The following is a 19,488-nucleotide window of genomic DNA, read 5'->3' on the forward strand; positions in this document are numbered from 1 at the left end:
CTTTTTCACTTCGCCAGCATGCTTCTGTGTGGTCTGTGAGCTATCACATCAGATTTTGGACCCAGTAATGGTTACCCATTTGGAAGGAGGAGTGGCATCCACTTCCATAATAGCTGGCCTCCGGAAACCCTATGAACCTGGAGAGAGGATGAAAGGCACCCAAGGTCGAGGACTCTCCTTCATAGGGTCACTATGAGTCGCCTATGACTCGACGGCACTTAACACACAACAACAACAACAGCAGTGGTTACCCATGGTGGACAGTGGTGGAGCTCCCCGATTAAAACTAGCTTGGATGCAGAACTGGCATCCACTTCTGAACAGCAACAACAACAGTGGTTACCCATGGTGGACAGTGGTGGAGCTCCCTGATTAAAACTAGCTTGGATGCAGAAGTGGCATCCACTTCCGAAAAAGCTTGCCTCTAATCACCCTATGAACTTGGAGAAACAGTGAAAGTTATACAAGTGTTCAGGTCTTTAGTTCATAGGGTTGCTATAAAGTCTTCTGTGACTCAATGGCACTTAACAACAACAACAACAAAGCAGTAAGATTGATGTTGAGATGAGTAGAAAAGAGGTACAGGAGCATGGAGGACATGTCTGACCTCATGGGAATTGGTTTTGTGTGGGTGATGCTGTTGATGGGGACAGTTCCCCTTTGTGAACTTGGCAAAAATCAGATATGATCGTCCCCACATAGCCCTTGCTTTATAGCATATTCAGTAGTATTCTTCAACATCACATCTCAAAGGCATTCATTCTTCTGTCATCCTTATTCATTGTCCTTCTCTCAGTTGCATAGCAAATGATCAAAAAGACCATGGCCTGAATCAAGTGCACTTTATTCTTCAAACTAACATCATTGCTACTCTGTAATTTGGAGAGGTCCCTGACAGCTTATTTGCCTGATGCAGTATGTTACCTGATCTCCTGACTACTGCTACCAAGGGTATTGATTGTGGATTCAAATAAGATGAAATTGTTGGTACTTTCAATCATGGAGAAAAAGATAATGCCAAGATTTAACCTTAAGTACAGTGTTGTGAATGACAAGATACTATCCATACATGTAGAAGAAAAACCTGTTAATATGACTGTTATTCACGTGTATGCGCCAAGTTAAAGCCAAAGAGAGATATTAAGGGTATCTATCAACCTTTGCAGTCCAGAATTGACCAAACATGAAGTCAGAAGGCATTAAAAATATCTGGTAACTGGAATGCAAAACTTGGAAACAGAAAGGAGTGGTAGTCAGAAAATAAGGTCTTAGTGATAGAAATGAAGCTGGACATAGAATGACTGAGTTTGGTACATTCAGTGATTTATCCATTGCAAATACCTTTTTTTATAAAACACAGAAGGCACCTTTACACATGAATCTCACCTTGTGGACTACACGGGAATCAGACTGACTACATCTGTGGAAAGAATCATTTGATAAGCTCAATATCAATCAGCAGTCAAAACTAGGCCTGTAAAACTAGGTCTTGTAAAACAGACCATCCATTACTTATGTGCAAGTTCAAATTGAAGCTGAGGAAAATGAAAACTAGACCACAACAAAAATATGATCTTGAGGCTATCCCCCTGAATTTAAAAATCATCTCCAGAATAAATTAGAGGCATTGAACAGTAATGAGTGACCATTTGATTATGTTGTTGTTGCTATGTGCTTTCTTGTCTCCAGCAACTCATAGTGACCCTATGTAGGATGACATAAAAGATAACATCCATAAAAAGAGCAAAAGGTTGTTACAAAGAAAAGGAAGAAAAGAGCTAAATGGATGACAGAAGAGACTCAAAATTGTACTGGAGCATCTAGAAGTCAACACAGCAAGGAGAAATGTAGATGTAAAAGAGTGGAAAAGATTTCAAAGGGCAGGTTGGGAAGACAAAGCAAAGTATTATAATGGATTGTGCAGAGAACTGGAGTTGGAGGATAAAAAAGAAAGGATGCACTTGACGTTTCTCAAGTTGAAAGAACTGAAAAAGGAAGCTTTGGTGGACTAGTGGCAAGAAGCTGCACGGCAATCCTAAAGGTGCAACGTTCGAATACACCAGATGCTCTGCTGGAGGAGGGGGGCAATCTCCTGTGCCAGTCAGATCCTGTTCGAAGGCACACAAGTAAAAAAATAAAGAAAAACTGAAGAGCAAATTCAAGCCTAAAGTTACAATACTGAGAGATGCTATCCAGGAAGTGTCAGAAGAACTGGAAGGGTGGTTGGTGGGCAAAAACAAGCCCAGATGCTGTGGGATCTGCTGTCTCTTTGTCAAATTATTCAGAAGACCATAAGTACTGCTTCACGCAGACAGTTTGAAAATTAAGTTCCTGAAAAATAAAAGGCGTTTTAGGAGGATAATGGAATTAGAGTGCATCCAAAGGGTGATGCAACTGATGCCCTCCTATATAACAGAGCCACCATGGTTCTTAGAGTTGGCAGAACAGCATATGCCATCTTTCAGCTGGCTGTGGCTTCATACCCAAGAAGCAGGATTGACTTCAGGTTATCATTACAGTTCTTCGTTCAGTTTAATTTCATGTAATATGGACCAGTAATCTGAGAAAAGAGCTCTTCTTTGGGGATCAGGATTTATTGACCTGTACTGTCACCAGTAAAGCAGTCTTTACCATGGGGGGAAAAAAGAAGATGGAAGGAATACACAGTTACTATCTTGAAAAGAATTGGTTGACGTATGATAATAAAAGTGATATTTTAATGGTCTTACTAAAATTTTAAAAAGAATGGTGTTATTATTAATGTTCTTACTAATATTTTTTTAAAGATACTATGGTAGCCTAGTGGCAAGAACCAGTGCCGCAATCCTGAAGGCACACAGTTCGAAGCACCAGCTGCTCAGTGGGAGAAGGATGGGCAATCTCCTCTTATGCCATTAACTGCCTCTGAAAACCGACTGGAGGGTCAGCTATGGGTTGGTTCTGATTCTGGTACACAACAGCAACAATACTGTGTTTAACAAATTAGATTGCCCTTTAACAGTATTTTTATACATTGTGTCAGCATTCTCATTCTTTCCATACCTGTTTCCATGACCTCATTTCCCTTCCTCTCTTGCCTTTTCATTTTGCTTTTGTTTAAATGTTGACCATTTTGTCTCACAGGGTTAATGAGCTGTGGAAGTACATTTTCACAGGTGATACTGTTTATCATTAAGCCAGTGTATTCATTAATGGGAGAGGGATCTGCAGAGAATTCTTCAGTTTTCTTGTTCGAAATATTTTAAGGTGATAGTCTTTAGGATTCCTGCAGTCTCTTTCAGTTCAGTAGGTGTAGCCTTTTCAAAGGAATTTTGAGTTTTGTTGTACATTTTCTTGTATTCTCTCCAGAACATTTTGTATTGCATAGCTAATCAGAATGATCAGTACTGGTAGCCATTTGGTTAATTTGACTTTTCTGGTTTCAGGTTGGGAGAGACCTGGTTCTTGTGGGTTAGTTTCTTCTTTGAGTCTTTGATTTACTTCATTCTGTTTTGCTCCGTAAGAGTACAGATCAATAGCCATGTGTTATATGGTCCTTTTTAAGCTTTATACTTTAGAAATTACTAAACTAGGATGTGTAATATTTTTATTAGTTATGTTTCCTCCTGTAACTATGGCCTCAAGCCTTTTAAACCAGTATATCAATCCTGTGAGTTGTTTGGTTACATCTCAGAATCCTCTATAATTGTATCTTCTATGCTGTTTGTTATATATGTGAATTTACATGCAGCATTTATAAATATGATTACAGATTTCTTGAGTATGAGTATGTGAACGTTTATTTTTTAATTAATGCCTCATCATCTAGGATTGGTTGTTGTTAGGTGCTTTCGAGTTGAGTACAACTCATAGCGACTCTATGAACAGATCTGAACCCTGTCCTAGCTGGTGCCATCCTCATACTTCCTGACACACTAGCACCCATTGCTGCAGTCAGTGTGTCAGTCTACCCAGCTGACGGTCTTTCTCTCTTTCCCTGACCCTCCACTTTCCCAAGCATGATGTCCCTTTCAAAGAAATAGCCCTTCCTAGCAATATGCCCAAAGTATGTGAGACTAAGATTCAATAGCTTTGTCTCCAAGGAGGACTCTTGCTGCACCCTCCCCAAGACATACTTGTTTGTTCTTTGGACAGTATATGGGATATTCACTACTCTTCTCTAACACGACTGCTCAAGGGCATCAATTCTTGAATTCTTCACTGTCATTCTTATTCACTGTCCAGCTTTCGATGCCTTGCAAGTGATTAGAAAGACCATGGCCTGAAGCAGGCGCACCTTAGTTCTCAAATGACATCATTGCTCACCAATAATTTGGAGAGGCCCCTGACTGCAGACTTTACCAGTGTACTATGTCTCCTGCTTTTCTGACTGCTGGTTCAAAGGGTGATTGATTGTGGTTCCAAGCAAGATTAGATCATTGACAACTTCAGTCTTTCTTCCATCTATCATGGTGTTGCCTATTGGCTCAGTGGTAAGAATCTTTGTTTTCTTGATATTGAGATGCAATCCATACTGAAGGTGGTATTTGATCCTCTGCAACTAGTTCTTCAAGTCCTCCTCACTTTCAGCAAGCAAGGTATAATCATCTGCATAACACAGGTTATAATGAGTCTTCCTCTGATCTGGATGCTATATTCTTCTTCATAGAGTCCAGTTTCTCAAATAATTTGCTCAGCATACAGATTGGATAGACAGGAAGAAAGAATAACTCTGACCCACTTCATTCTTAATTTTAAACCATGTTGTGTTCTCTTGTTCTGTTCACACACAGCCTCTTGGTTTAGGTCTAGCGTGAGCACAATTAAGTGCTCTGGGATTCCCATTCTTCTCAGTGTTAACCATAACTTGTTATGAGCCACACAGTGAAATCCCTTTGCAAATCAATAATGCATAAATAGATATTATTCTGGTATTCTTAATTTTCAGCCAGGATCCGTCTGACGTGAGCAATGATATCCCTGGTGCCTTGGCCTCTTCTAAAAGCAATGAAAGCAGTCAGCAATTATTATCTCTTACTAGTAAATGATTAAGGCACTCTGGTGGTCTAGTGGATGATGAATTGTTCTGCCACCCTGAAGACAGGTTGTGTGAATCCACCAGCTGTGTTGCTAGAGAAAGAGGGGCAGTCTCCTCTCGTGTAATTTATAGCCTCTGCAAACCCACTGGAGAGTCAGGTATGATTTAGTTCTAGCTTGATCTGAATGAGTTTGATGAGTAAATTATTAATATATATTATCTATAATCATAGAACAATCATCTATAAATTTCCCATCTGATATATTTTCAGGAGAAGTTTTTATTATTTTTGTTTACTTTAGAGCTGCAGAGGTGGTTAAGTTAACTCCATCAGTTCGTGGAGACATATCCTGGGTTGATGACTCTGTGTTTGAAGCTGCAGAAGCCCTTGTGGCTGTGGATGATGGCAGGTACATCCCATTCAGACTGCTAGCTAACTCTCAGTGCTTTCTTTATTTTACTATCAGTAGTTGTCCTCCATGGATTTTTAAAATTTTTTGAAACAGAATAGAAAGTTTGAATGCATTTTAAACCTTCATTTTTCTTTTAAATACATGAGGTGTATTCTGATATTTCTGAGAAAATGTGTTTCATCTAGGAGAACTGTCAGGTGTCCAGTATAGAAATCTTGCATAGGTAATAAAAGTCTCATTTCTATCATGGACTTTTAAAAATTGATTTTAACTCTTTCAAAATTTATCAATTTCTTCTGACAGGTTCAGTGTGTGTTGGTAACTGCAGTTTTATAAAATCTTATGGAGTAGATGGGGAAACTTATTACTTAGTAATAAATAGTTATGATTTACTTTGGGAAACCCTGGCATTGAAGCTGGAAACGGTAGCCAAATTACCTAGTCTAAAAAGCTTAATTTATATCTTAGACTGGAGAGATAATGAGATAGTACAAATAGTTTAATAGTTCTGTAAATTGAGTAGTTTTTAAGAGAGAAGGTTACTACTAGGCTAGATTAATGTTTTCTTTAGTACATACCTCTAGACAAAAGGGTCTTTGGGTGGAGCTCAGGAATCTGGCAACTGACTCAGGCCAGACACCTTAAAAGGTCAAAATTCAAGGAAGCAGAGAGGTACATTAATTCTGACCAATCAGATATCTTGGCAGCATTCAGAGACATATAAGGGTAGGGTCTGCTGTTTCCTGGATGGACTAATGATGTAATATCTATTATAAAATAACATGACTCAGCACATGAGTGCTCTGAGTAGAATTATCCGTTAACCTGAGTAATTTAATGCCTAGTATGAATCCAGAGATGCCTAGAAAAAGTCTTTTTCCTCAAAGAGCTCAGGCCACAGGGACTTGAATTTAGTTTGTAGTTTCTCTCAAATACTCCATCACTTTGAAAAATGAGAAAGCCTAAGAAATGTGAATGGTGAGAAAGATTTAAGACTTTTCATGAAAACCACACTTATTGAATTACTACACTTCTTTATAAAATGTAAATCCTGACCCTTTAGGCCAGTAGGCAATATCATAATAGATGAAGAAAGAAAAGATTGAAGTTGTCAGCTATTTCATCTTGCTTGGATCCAAAATCAACACATGGGTACCAGCAGTCAGCAAATCAGAAGTGTTGCATTGAGAAGATTTGTCAAGGACCTCTCCTAGGTGTTAAGGAGCAAAGGTGTCAGTTTGAAGACTAAGGTACACTTCATTCAAGCCATGGTCTTTTCAGTTGCTTGCGATACATTTGCAAGTTGGACAGTGAATAAGGATGGCAGAAGAAGAATCAAAGCCTTTGTGTTATGGTATTGAAGAACAGAATTGAATATTCCATGAGCTGTCAAAAGAACAGCAAATTTTTCTTGGAGAAAGTGCAACCAAGGTGCTCCTTAGGGGTAAGGATAGTGAAACTTTCTTTCACATATTTTGGGCATGTTGTTAGGAGGGGCCAGTCATTAGAAAAGGACACCATGGAAGGGTGGAGGATCACGAAAGGGAGGATTCTCAACAAAATGAACTGACGTGGTGACTTTAACCATGGGCCCAAGTGTATCAAAGATGATGAGAGTGGCACAGGTTTTGAGGCAGCACCTAACAACAGTGCATATATAAAATATTTGTAGAGCTTCTTTTGGCATTAAAACGGAAAAATTAGGCTCTGGCAATATGAGTGATGATTTTGTTACCTAATTGTGGAAGTGAAATGAAGGCTGTGCCAGCTGGTGCTAAGCATGTAATCACAGAGGAACTGCATCTGAGTCCATCCCTGTGTGTCAACTGTTGGCATCTGTTCAGTGCCAAGGTAGCAAATATGCCCTTGGGTGTGGGCTTGATGTTTTTGAGGACAGTGAAATGTTCCAGTAGTGAGACTTGCTTATTCTGATAATACAAATCCCTTTAGTTAGACTTGCTTACTTGTAATTTGAAGGATCATTAGTGGCACAGTGGTCAAGGGTTTGATGCTAAAATCCAACTGGAACCCACCAGCTTTTCTGAGGGAGAAAAATGTGTAAAGTCAGATTCTGTAAAGAATGGCACCTTGGAAACTCTAGGGAACAGTTCTACTCTGTCCTATAGTGTCACTGATGTAGAAGCAACTCAGTGGTACTGGATTGTGTACTGAAAAGATTTGGAAAGGGTTTAATTGAACAGGAGTTTTGCTTGAGAAAAATTCATGTAATAGTAATACAAGAAACCTCTTTAGATTTTGTTCAGAAGTGGACTCAAGATTCACAAAAGTCAACATATTGTTCAGGGAACACTCTATCTGAACTACTAGATTTAATTCAAGTGTGAGAGATGCAGCCTAGCCAAGGACTTTTTCTTTAGACTCTTCTTGGTTAATTTCAGGGCCGAGTGGGAAAAGGCAATAAATTAGAGGCAATAGCCTGTGGGAGAAGAGGAGTAATAACATGAAGAAAGAACAGAAAGAGCAGGGAAGACTTGAGACATAGACATTCATTCTCATTTTTGTCAGGAAAAAAGCTCTGGTTTTTGTTTGTTTGCATGGCTGTCCTGTTAGAGTCAGAGTTAGGGTTAGAAATGGAGAAGGGCCTTCTTCCTCTTGTAAGTTCAACACGTGGAAAAAGCATTCACTTAACCAAAACCACTGCCAAATTCACTGCTATTGAGCCAGTTTTGACTCATAGCAACATAATGGAATTGTCCCGTAGAGGTTCCACAGTTGAAATCTTGAAGCAGATCTTCTCCTGTTGAGTTAGTGGGTTCGAGCCACTCCACTTTGCACCACCAGCATTCCTTAATTTAACTTAGCAGGGAATAGGCTGGGCCTATATAAGCTCAAACCTATTATAATACCTACTTTTGGGGACTGAGGAAAATACTGTCTGCTTTTTCTCTCCAGACCAGTAAGATTTAGCCCATAGCCACTCTGCTAGGTTGGAAGATAAACTGGAAACAATTTCATGAATTCTTTTTTCCACGTTCCTTAATGTGATTGTTGTTCTGCCTTGGGGTTTTTTTGTTTGTTCTAGGGGTTGGTTTTTTGTGTTTTTTTTTTGTTGTTGTTGTTTTTATATTGTGCTTCAAATGAATGTTAATATAACAAGTTAATTGTGTGTGTGTGTGTGTGTACTGTCAAATCGGATCTGACTTGTATTGGAGGAGATTTCCCCTCCTTCTCCAGCAGAGCATCTGGTGACAAATTTATTTTCTGATCATTAATGTACAGATTGTTCTGAGACACTGGCTATAATCTCCACAATGTATCAGCATTCCTTCTGTTTCCATTCTGAGTATCTTATTTCCATTCAGTTGTTATCTTGGTCCTTCCTGCCTTCTTATCTTTGAAATGTGGCCAGTCTGTCAATTGTTCTAAGGAGCACATCCTTTTCAGGTGTAGTTTATTGTCTTATTTATTTATTAACTGAAAAGTGACCTGGTGTGTCTTTAGTTTCAAGTTAGAAGGTTATTTTACAGCAGTAGTCAGTGAGTGTATTTAAAACCAGAAAGCCTTGTCTTTTGTGTGTGTTTGCTACATTTTTAAAAAAAATTTAATTTTATTATTTTTTGTGCATTGTACTGTCAAATCAGGTACAGGAGGGGATTGTCCCTCCTTCTCCAGCAGAGCATCTGGTGAATTCGAACCAGGCACATCCAGGATTGCAGTGCAGCTTCTTGTCACTAGGCCACTAGAGCTCCCTTTGTGTGCTACATTTTTTACACATTCTGAGACCCTCTATACTGGTCCTCGTCAGACCGGTTCATTGTTAATTAGGTGCTGTTGAGTTGACTACACAATTCAAAGCAACCCCATAAAAAACAGATCTGAACCCTGCCCTATCCTGTACCATCCTCACAATCTCTGACACATTCAAGCCCTTTGCTGCAGTCACTGTGTCAGTCCCCCTGGTTGAGGGTCTTCCTCACTTTGGCTGTCTCTCTATCTTTCTAATTATGATGCTCCACTCTAGGGAATATCCTATCCTAGCAAAATACCCAAAATGTGTGAGTTGAAGCTTTATCAATTTTGCTTTCAGGGAGCACTCTGGATGCACCTTCTCCAAAGCATATGCTTGTTCTTTTGGAAGTCCATGGGATATTCATCACCCTTCTATCACCACAATTTAAAGGCATCAGTTCCTCATCTGTCATCCTTACTTATTGTCCAGCTCTCAGATATACAGCAAGTTACTAAAAAGACTATGGCTTGAATCAGGTAGTAATGATAGTCAATACATCTAGTTGTCCTGTGTGACAGTTTTGAAGGATGTACATGTTGGTATATGAGTTACAGGAGTGAAAGTAATGGCATAGGAAACCTCTGTTCTCTGTCTTCTTCTCCTAACACTTCCTTCTCTCCCACCTTTTGGAACATTTCTGATCTTTCTTAGTGTTGTAGAGTGTATTCCACACTAAGACAGACTTAAGAAGCAGGCCTGGCCATCTACTTCTGAAATAACAGGCCTTTGAAAGTCCTATGGATAATAGAAGAACAATGGGGATAGTTGTGTTCAATAATAAAATGAACTCAGATTCCCCTTCCAAATGGACTTGTTGCACACCTCTAAGTTAGCTGAACCTGTTAGCTTTGGGAAATACTTCAGCATTGTTGCTTAGGTCATGCTATTCTGTGGTCACTCTCCAAAAGCCAAGCTAAAGCTATGATAGAAGAACCTTGTTCTTTCCACCCTATACTGGCCATCTTGGCTCTTTAGCTTGCTTGCTCTTGGACAGGCTTACCCAAGTTTGCATCATTGCATACAGTGGTTTCCCAGCTTAATCTCCCATCTTCCTCTTTTTTTTTCCCTATATAAGAGTTATTCTCCATTAAACCTTTTTTATCTTTCCTAATTGGGTTTGCTTATTGAACAATCCAGCTTGCAACACAGTTCTTATACAAACCACTCAGTTTTATTCATTTTACTATTTTCACTGTAGGCTTTTTATTGAGAACTGTGTTACTTGCCTTTGTATGTTTTGCAATGTTACACTTCTCTTTATGTAAAACTGTTAAGCATCTTAAGAAAGTATTCTTTCTGAATACTGTTAAGCATCAAGAAATTTTAAAACTCGTCTCCCTGTCTTAATGAAAGATAACGGAAAATGACATTTTGATAAGCTCTAGAGAAATGTGCAATGAGGTTTTCCCAAACTGAACACATCTGTGTGATTGGGACCTGGTTGAAGTCTCAAGGAACTCTGGTGGTGTAGCTCATCTCATGATGTGTTGCACTGCTAAACCTTTGAAAAAGATCCTGCAGGTGCTTCAAGCTCACCAGTCATTCCTCTGGAGAAATCTCGGCACTTTCGTCCTATTAAGATTTACATACTGCCTCAGAAACCCAGTGGAGGGTCGCTTTGACTTAGAATGGAGTCAGTGGCAGTCAGTAAAGGAGAAGCTTCAAAGTAGCTACTGAGGGTTAACGATTATTCTTACTTGGAGCAGCATAAATGAATTTTGCCTAGTTTGGAACTTGATAGAACCATAATCATATAGTATGTACTCCTTTTCTCTTCTTTCACTCAACAAGATTATCTTTGAGAAACCTGTTCATGTGTGTGTACGGAGCTCTGATAGCCTAACTAGGTAAGGAGTTGAGCTAGCAATTTAGGCATATGATTTAAATCTACTTTACCCTGAGGAGAAATCGCTTGTGCAATTTACAGCCGATGAAAGCTTGCTGGAGGGTCAGTGCTGATTCTGCAGCATACAACAGCATCCACATGTGTGTAGCTGTGGCTCCTTGATTCTTTTATGTGTAAACTTAACATAATATTGCTTGTCAATGGGCATTTGCATTTTCTAGGGTTTTTACTATCATGAATAACACTTGGGTGAACTTTATCATTAATTGTTTTATAATTCATATTTAAACCATTTAAGCCTATTCTTGGTGCAGAGTCCCCCTTGCCCCCTAAAATGAATTATTTTGTGTAAAAGCCATAAAATGTTTTCCATCCTGCATCCTCAGAATGTTATTACTCTTGAGAGTAGCCATAGTTAGATTTTACTTCTAAGTTTTGAGGCCTTAGATTATTATTATTGGATGAGGGAGGAGGCTAGTTGCCATTTCCTGTGCTGTGTGCCAGTCAGATTCTTGAGTCAGAGGAATTGCTGAAGAACAAGTTTTCAGGCTTTTGGTTATCATATCTGACCTTTATCAACTTCACATAGAGGAACAGTTTCCGTCAACAACGTCAGTAACAAAAAAAAAACCCACCCAAAAACCCTCACCAATTCCCATGAGGCCAGACATGTCCCCCCACTTCTTTCTACTCAACACCAATCTTACTGCTTTACTGTGTCCAAAGTCCAAAATGATAGCTTACAGTCCCTAGGGAACCATATTGGGGAAGTTAAAAGGTTATAATCTAGGTTAGTAGCAGAATACAGTCAGGACAGCTTCTGAAATGTGCTCGTAGGCACTTCAGCCTTGAGCCTCATGACTTAAGGCCAGTGTTACAAAGTCCTCAGTCCTGCAAATTATGGTCCTCAACCCCCAGTTGTACAGTAAGCTTGCGCAAAAGCTCTTAGTTCTGGTTTTAATGATGTAGCAGTCCCAAGGTACCGTTCACCAGGTCTCTGGTTCTCTGCTGTGGCTGCTATGGCGGTTGGTCCTATAGACCCTCTTGCCTGCTCTTTTTCCTGATGGTGAGGTTTCTTCTCTTTGTCACCAGTGGTTGGGTAGTCTCTTCTTCTGCTGCTCCGTTGCACAATTTAATGGCAGGACTAGCTAACCCCTTTATGGGTTGGTTAGACTAGCCAATCCTCTTGTGGATTGGTAGATAGCCTGTCCCCTTGTAGATAGGTTAACATGTCCTATTCACATATCCCCATCTCTCTATATGGCAAAGTTAAGTCATGGCAAGGAAAATCACATTGAAAGATAAGTTCCACAAAGGTCTTTCCGGTTTTCAATGGAGAGAAAAATGCAATCAGAAGCCTTTGGGGATTTGTTAGATACCTTGAATGGGCTGGATACATGAGCTGAGCACTAGTGTGAGAAAAGTGTCAAATAATAGATTTTATAGTGAACAAAGAAGAGAAATCAATGAGTAACTTCAGCACACATACCTGAGTTGCTCAGGCAGTTCTGAGAGTATATACTGATGTTTATTTCTTTTTTACTATAGTTGTTGAGTGGAATGTCATGGCCAGCTCCTCGGACAGTGAAGATGACAGTTTCATGGCTGTGGACCAAGAAGAAACTGTACTGGATGGGACAATGGGGCAAGATGAGGAGCCCCACCCAGCACTGGAAATTGAGGAGACTCGGCATAACAGATCCATGTCTGAACTTCCAGAAGAGGTTCTGGAGTACATCCTGTCCTTTCTCTCACCTTATCAAGAACACAAAACTGCAGCCCTTGTCTGCAAACAGTGGTATCGACTTATCAAAGGTACTGTGAAAAGTAAAAGATTTATTTGTTCAAAACTATTTGGCAGTGTAAAGATTTCTATTTAAACTTCCAATTTGTCTTTTCTCCCCTAAATTTATTATCATAATACATAGTGGTAAACAATTAAACACTGAACATTTCCTTTTCTCTTTGTCAGCTTAGCTGTATGAACAACTAAAATACTAGTATTTAATCTCAATTATAATTTTAAAACTAGAACTTCTTTCCTTCATATTCTTAGATTGATTTGGTATCTTGGCATAATCCTAGAACAGGGGAAGTAGGGATGGATATGTGATAACAGAATAGCTAACTTCAACATCGCTTCTGCTATGTGCCAGACATTAAGTGCTTTACAGTCTTCACAGCAAACAATGAGAAGGAAATACTAGTACTCTCTTCCTTTTACAGTTGATGAAGCAGAGGCAGAGTTAAATAACTTAGTAATAGTGAGTTATGCTGCGAACCAAAAGGCTGTGTCTTTCTGGCGGTTTGCATATACCAACAGGTACAGAGTCCTTCATGATTGTTCTCGTGAGAAACCTGTATCTAGACCAGCAAGCAGTTGTCCAAACAGAACAAGGGAACACTGCATGGTTCAAAATCAGGAAAGGAGTATGCCAAGGAAATATCCTTTCCCCCTACCTTTTCACTCTATATGTGGAACAGATCATTTGGGAGGCTGGACTTTATGAAGAAAAATATGGCATCAGGATTGGAAGAAGACTCACCAGCAACCTGCATTATGCAGATGTCCCAATCTCGTTCGTTAGAACTGAGGAGGACTTGAAGCATTTGCTGCAAAATGCCAAAGATTACAGCCCCTTTTAATATGGACTGCATCTCAACATCAGGAAAACAATCACTAGGTCCATAGGTAGAGTCATGATAGCTGGAGAAAGGATTGAGGTTGTTAATAATTTCATCTTGCTTGGATCTACAATCAGCATTCTTGGTACCAGCAGTAAAGAAATCAGAAGACAAGTTGCATTGGGAAAATCTGCCAAGGATGTCTCCAGAGTGGTAAAGAGCAATGATGTCAGTTTAGAGACTAAGTGCACCTCATTCAGGCCATGACCATCTTGATTGCTTGTTAATAAATCTGAGAGCTGAACAGTGACTAAAGATGAGAGAAAAATTGATGCCTTTCAGTTACAGTGCAAGAAAAGAGTATTGGACATACCATGGACTGTCAAGAGAACAAAGAGTTCTGTCCTGGAGAGTGTGAAACCGGTTTATTCCTTGGTGTCAAGGATTTTGAAGCTCTGTCTCACATACTTTGGGCATGTTACCAGGAAGGACCAGTCCTTGGAGAAAGACATCATGCTGGGAACAGTGGGGGTTCAGAAGAGAAAGACCCTGGATGAGATGTATTGACACAGTGACTGACAATGAGGTCAGGTATGTCTGAGATGGTGAGGTTGGCTCAAGATAAGGCAAGATTTAATTATGCAACAAAGAATTTTTTCTTTTAAAGTGAACTGGGCCAGGTAGGGAGGCAAATGTGTAACATGAAAATCCAACTTTTCTGTAAACTTGTTAAAATCACAATTTAAAAAGTTTGTAAACAAAAAGGGAGCAAGATTCAGAGCCATTGTTAATATGGTCGCCATGAGTCTTAGACGACTCCATGGCACATAACAAAACAGTCTTCCCATGTGATTTAAAGCTGCGGAAATCCAAAGGAGGGTCTGCTATGAGTTGATTCTGAGACAGCAGTAAGAGACAGAACCAAGGGGGAATAGCAGGAGGATCAGAAATTGGTGTCTAGGTCATCTGACTTTGAACCCATCCTCATAACTGCCTCATAGTAAATAATTTCAGTAAGTGTGGGATTGGGAAAGCTATGTTCAATATTTTATCCCCAAGTAAAATAGGCCCTGTGTATGTTTTATACCTTTTAAAGTGTCCTAATGTCCTTTTTGTTTTGTTCTCTATTTTAAAATCAGATTTTTGGTTTTTCATTAAATGTTGAGGTTGTTAACTATGTAATATTTTTAATAGACAAATAACAGTTAATTTGACTTTACTAGTAGCCAGGTACAGAAAACCTTTAAAATCAAAGTCAGAGGTCTACCCTTTTTTTTTTTTATAGTTATTCTTTGTAAAGATTCTAGTTAAATGTTTCCAGCTAGCTCTGGAAGCACCAGCCTATAAAGTAGGTTTTCTTAACACACATACCAAGTAAACCATATATCTACTTTAATAAAATTTAAACAAGCGTGAGATGAAGGATCTGTTTCCAGCTGTAGGTTTGGGATGAACAAAAGAATAATAAGTAAGGTGGAGTTTGTAGTATCTGAGTTCTAGTCCACTTAGGATCGGCAAGAGAAGTTTTAATCTGGCATATTAATATCTACCTTGGGATGTGGCAGACTGTATGCTCCAGGGCTCTGGCGTATAACTTTTTTGTCATCCTTCCTCCAAATAACAGCAAGTTTAGGAACTTCTTGATCAGATGTTTCTTCATCATCTTCACTATCTTCATGACAAAAGTCGTATGAAATGTTCCCATATTCTCTTAAAAATGGGCAAATATTCAGCAGAAGCTGACAGAAGTCTCTGCGAATACCAAACCACCAATAATTGCCCCCCTTCTGCCAGCATGCCATGATCATTAATGTTAGTAGTGAAAGCCAAAGGGGAACAAAGATGGTCTTATAAGAAAACGCATTGAGATCGTCTACTCTATGAACCAGGAGAACCTCAAAAGTGAGAAAAGGCACATAGATCGTTATCCACATCATAGCCTCCGACAGGCTTGCTCTTTGCTGCCCTGAAGCCACATTTGGGGTCCATGGGTGCAGGAGCGACCAGATTATGTAACAAAGGATGATCAAGCAGAAGATGGACATGAAGACCCACAGGGGCACCAACACCACCTGCCACTGCCAGTGGATAATCTTGTCCAGTCTTAGAGCAATGAAAATGAACTGCAGAATGTTGACAGAGCACAGGATTTCCAGCTCGACTGACCGATCATGTCGGAAGCCCCAGACACAAGCGACCACGGACACCGGGAACATGAAGAACAGCGGTATGAAGACCAGCATCCAGGCGTGCTCCCCCGTCTCTATACTGTCGCACACCAGGATTTCAAACACAAACAGCAGCAGGTGGATGCCCACGGAGATCAACATAGCCTTAAGCTCCACGCAGGCCTCCCTTTCAGCGTGGTACTGAGGGTTACTGGCCCAAATGCTGACACCCACAGAGGCGCCCAGGATGACCATGAACTTCCACAGCCATAGGGGTGCGAAGACGGCCCAGTAGGTCCACTGGATGACGCCATCCAGACGAAGGGGCAGCAGTATTGAGAAGAGCAGCAAGCATGCATAAGTGAAGAACTTACTCGGGTTGAAGTTCTCGAAAAGGTCCCTGGATTTCATCGTGGGGCCGCTGCCTTCTTGGTCGCCTCACTGCCCTGCCCAGGTGGTCTTTCGTCCGTGTGTGTCCAGGCCGCTCTCAGGCCCACTCTGTTTCCGCTCTAGGCGAGCGTCTGTGCAGGCCAGTGTGCAAGAGGCTCGGCACTGGGTCCTGAAGCTGGAACACGTGTGCACACAGTCACGTGGTGGGGCGGGGTTGAGAGGGGTGTGCACGTCCAGGCTCCCATCAGTCTGCGGGCTCGGCGGCTGGCTCAGGCGCAGGGCGGGGAAACAGGTTGTGCTGCTTGGTCTCACTACAGATTGGAAGGAGTGCTGGTGATCTAGTGGTAAGAAGCTGCTCAGCATCCTAAAGACCACGGTTCAAATTCACCAGCAGCTCAGGAAAACCTGCTGGAGAGTCAGCAATGGGTCAGATCTGCCTCGATGGCATGCAACAACAAAGAAGTTGAGGCTAGCCACCTTGAGGCCCTGGTCACTGTCCTTCATTTTGTATACATTTAGGAGCATCAGTTGAGGACAGTGCTGGGGAAGACAGTGGTTGCCATGGGCTGAAATCTTGGCCATCTGCCGACCACCAGACTGGCTCACTGGCAGCGAGTGGGATCTCTTCCTGGCACCCATTTTTCTGATGGCACCAGCAGTCTTTCTTCTGTCAGAGTGGTTCTCATTGAGATCGTGGCTCTTGTCAGCTCCCTGAATCCTACTAAAGACCAGCTGTGACTAAACTGGTAGACCTGCATAGTACATAAGCTCTGCAGGTAGGGGACAGCTTGCCTTTGTTTATCTAGTTAAGGTAGAAGAGGCAGACTCCCTACATGGTGGAAAAGTTATTCACTCCTAACTAAAGATGGAAAAATCACAAATAAGGGGGTATAATCTAATGACATGCACTTATTACTGAATTTTGTTTGGTATTTTCTTATATATGTCCCTAAGAGAAGATCTTTACCTTACTAGTCAATCTTAGACCTTCTAGAGGAAATCCTTCTCGAGGAAACATTTTTTTCCCATCTAGAGGAAAAAACCAGTCCTTTTCTCCCAGTTACAATATACCTGTCTTTTGTCATTAGTATATTATTTTGAGTCAATATCAGTAAACCAGTAGTACACATTTTAAGGAGTTTGGATAGTATGATGAATGGTTAACACAGCTGCTCATTTAAAGGTACTTGGATGGAACTACCAGTGGCTCTGAGGAAGAAGAGCCCAGGCAGTCTCCTCCCAGAAAGATCACTAGGAAACCCGGGACAGCTCCAGTCTTCACAGAGGGTCATTCTGAGTAGGCATCAATTTGCTGGCACACGCCATCGGGGCCTCATCCCATTTTACTATTAAGAGTTGGCAGTGCTTTTACTGTAAAAATGGTATGTAAATATTGTTCGAGTTTATTTAGCTGTAAGCTAAGCCAAATTAAACTTGTGATAGTGTGGGAATAGTGATAATAATTGGGAAACATATGCTTAAAAAAAATAGGGAGTTCTGGTCCCCCAGTGGGTTAGGAGTTACACTGCCTACCCAGAGGCAAGGTGGTTCAAATCCACTGTTTGCTTCTTGGGAGAAAGATAGACAATCTCCTCCTGTGTATGATTTATAGCCTCTGAAAATCTATTGGAGGGTCAGCTATATCAGTTCCAACTCAATAGCAATGATTATGAAAGTTCTGATGGTGTGAGAATAGTGATCATCATTGGAAAAGCTGTGCTCACGGATCTATAACTCACCATCCGTGGTGACTCAGGTACGTCAGGGCAGAACGGCTCTCCATGTTTTTCTTGGCCGTAATCTTTATGGAAGCAGTTGTCAGACTTCCACTGGCATTACTGGGTAGGTTTGAATCACTAGCTTTAGGTTTTCAAATGCAAAGGCTTTATACCACCTAAAAATGGTATTTCTTTCAAAAATGTAACAGTTGCTTATACTTTTTATTTACAGTTTTGCTTTTTGATAGAATTAGCTGACCTTTATTATGAATTCAACACCTCATAATCTACTATGAGCTAATGATTATAGTTTCCCTAAGATAGAAATGTTCTGATGCCAACACCTAACCATGGCTGTTGACTGAGTACTTGCTACATGCTGGACACTATTTTACCATCCTCTTTTACAGAGCAAAATTATTCCCCATCCCCTTTGCTATGGAGTAGATGATACTGATAATCTTGATATATCACCTCATGATGTAAAGGGGAACAGAATAGGACCAGTCTGTGAAAAAAGACATCTGCTGGGAAAAGCAGAGAGTCAGAGAAAGAAAAGAAGGTCCTCAAAGAGATGAATTGGCACAGTGACTATAACAGCTGGCTTGAGCAATGCAAAGATTGTGAGGATGGTGCAGGATAGGGCAATATTCCAATCTGTTGTTCATCGGGTTGTTACGAGTTGTAGTTGACTTGATGGCTGCTGACTACCACAGAGTAGTAATATAAGTGGATTTTATAAACTTGGGCAAATAAATTACTTACTTATCTGAACAGCATACAATGAAAGAATTGGATCTCCTTGTTTTGAAATTCCAGTTGTTTCTTTTCTTGAAATGAAAATAAAACTATAATTTCTCAAGGAATTTAGTATTTTATGAACATACCAAGGCAGTAGACATAGTTGTTGCTGCGGTTTTTAAAGATCAAGGAAATAAGTGTCTTTTTAGACCTATTCATGCTAACAATACTCAGTTGTTTTGTGTGCTGCTGAGTTGGCACCGACTCATAGCTGACCCTCCAGCGGATTTTCAGAGGCAGTTAATAGTGTAGGAGGAAATTGTCCCTTCTCCTGCAAAGCAGCTGATAGATTTGAACCTAGGTTCTTAACTGGGTTGGCTACGAGAGCTCCCTATAATACTCAGTAAGAACTACATATACCTAGGAATAAGCTTGATAGGATGTTTATGAATATTATTAGGGAGTTTATTAGTATGGGAAGAATATAGTGTAGTTCTTATAATGTCTTTTGTAGATGAGGTGTCCAATGTCCAGGCTGAGGCATTTATTTTTTCTTTCTTTAGGTGTAGCCCACCAGTGTTACCATGGTTTCATGAAGGCTGTCCAGGAAGGAAACATTCAGTGGGAGAGCCGAACTTACCCTTATCCTGGAACTCCTATCACTCAGAGGTTTTCACACAGTAAGTATTTAATGAGACTAGCCTGACTATGGTCAGGTTTCCAAAAACTACTCTGGAGGCATGTATTTGATTTGACATTAATGACTAGAATGTGAAACAAGAACTTGTATTAATTCTACAATCAGAATTAGGAACAAAC

General features: G+C 40.4%; 2 protein-coding genes across 2 annotated transcripts in view; one reads left to right on the top strand and one right to left on the bottom strand.

Annotated features, from left to right (window-relative positions):
• Nucleotides 1-19,488, top strand: part of FBXO42 (F-box protein 42) — a 185,657-nt gene that overhangs the window by 66,990 nt on the left and 99,179 nt on the right. The window contains exons 2-3 of the mRNA XM_006883613.1: nucleotides 12,576-12,842; nucleotides 19,233-19,349. Coding sequence (XP_006883675.1) covers nucleotides 12,593-12,842; nucleotides 19,233-19,349 — 367 coding nt within the window. The 5' untranslated portion in view covers nucleotides 12,576-12,592. The remainder of the gene's footprint in view (nucleotides 1-12,575; nucleotides 12,843-19,232; nucleotides 19,350-19,488) is intronic.
• LOC102869270 (transmembrane protein 185B-like) lies at nucleotides 15,179-16,231 on the bottom strand. Its single transcript, XM_006883612.1, has one exon. It carries the CDS (start codon nucleotides 16,229-16,231, stop codon nucleotides 15,179-15,181), a length of 1,053 nt encoding a protein of 350 aa, XP_006883674.1.

The sequence above is a fragment of the Elephantulus edwardii genome, unplaced genomic scaffold (assembly GCF_000299155.1).
Source record: "Elephantulus edwardii isolate Elephantulus edwardi_28Jun2011 unplaced genomic scaffold, EleEdw1.0 scaffold00028, whole genome shotgun sequence".
NCBI lineage: Eukaryota > Metazoa > Chordata > Mammalia > Macroscelidea > Macroscelididae > Elephantulus > Elephantulus edwardii.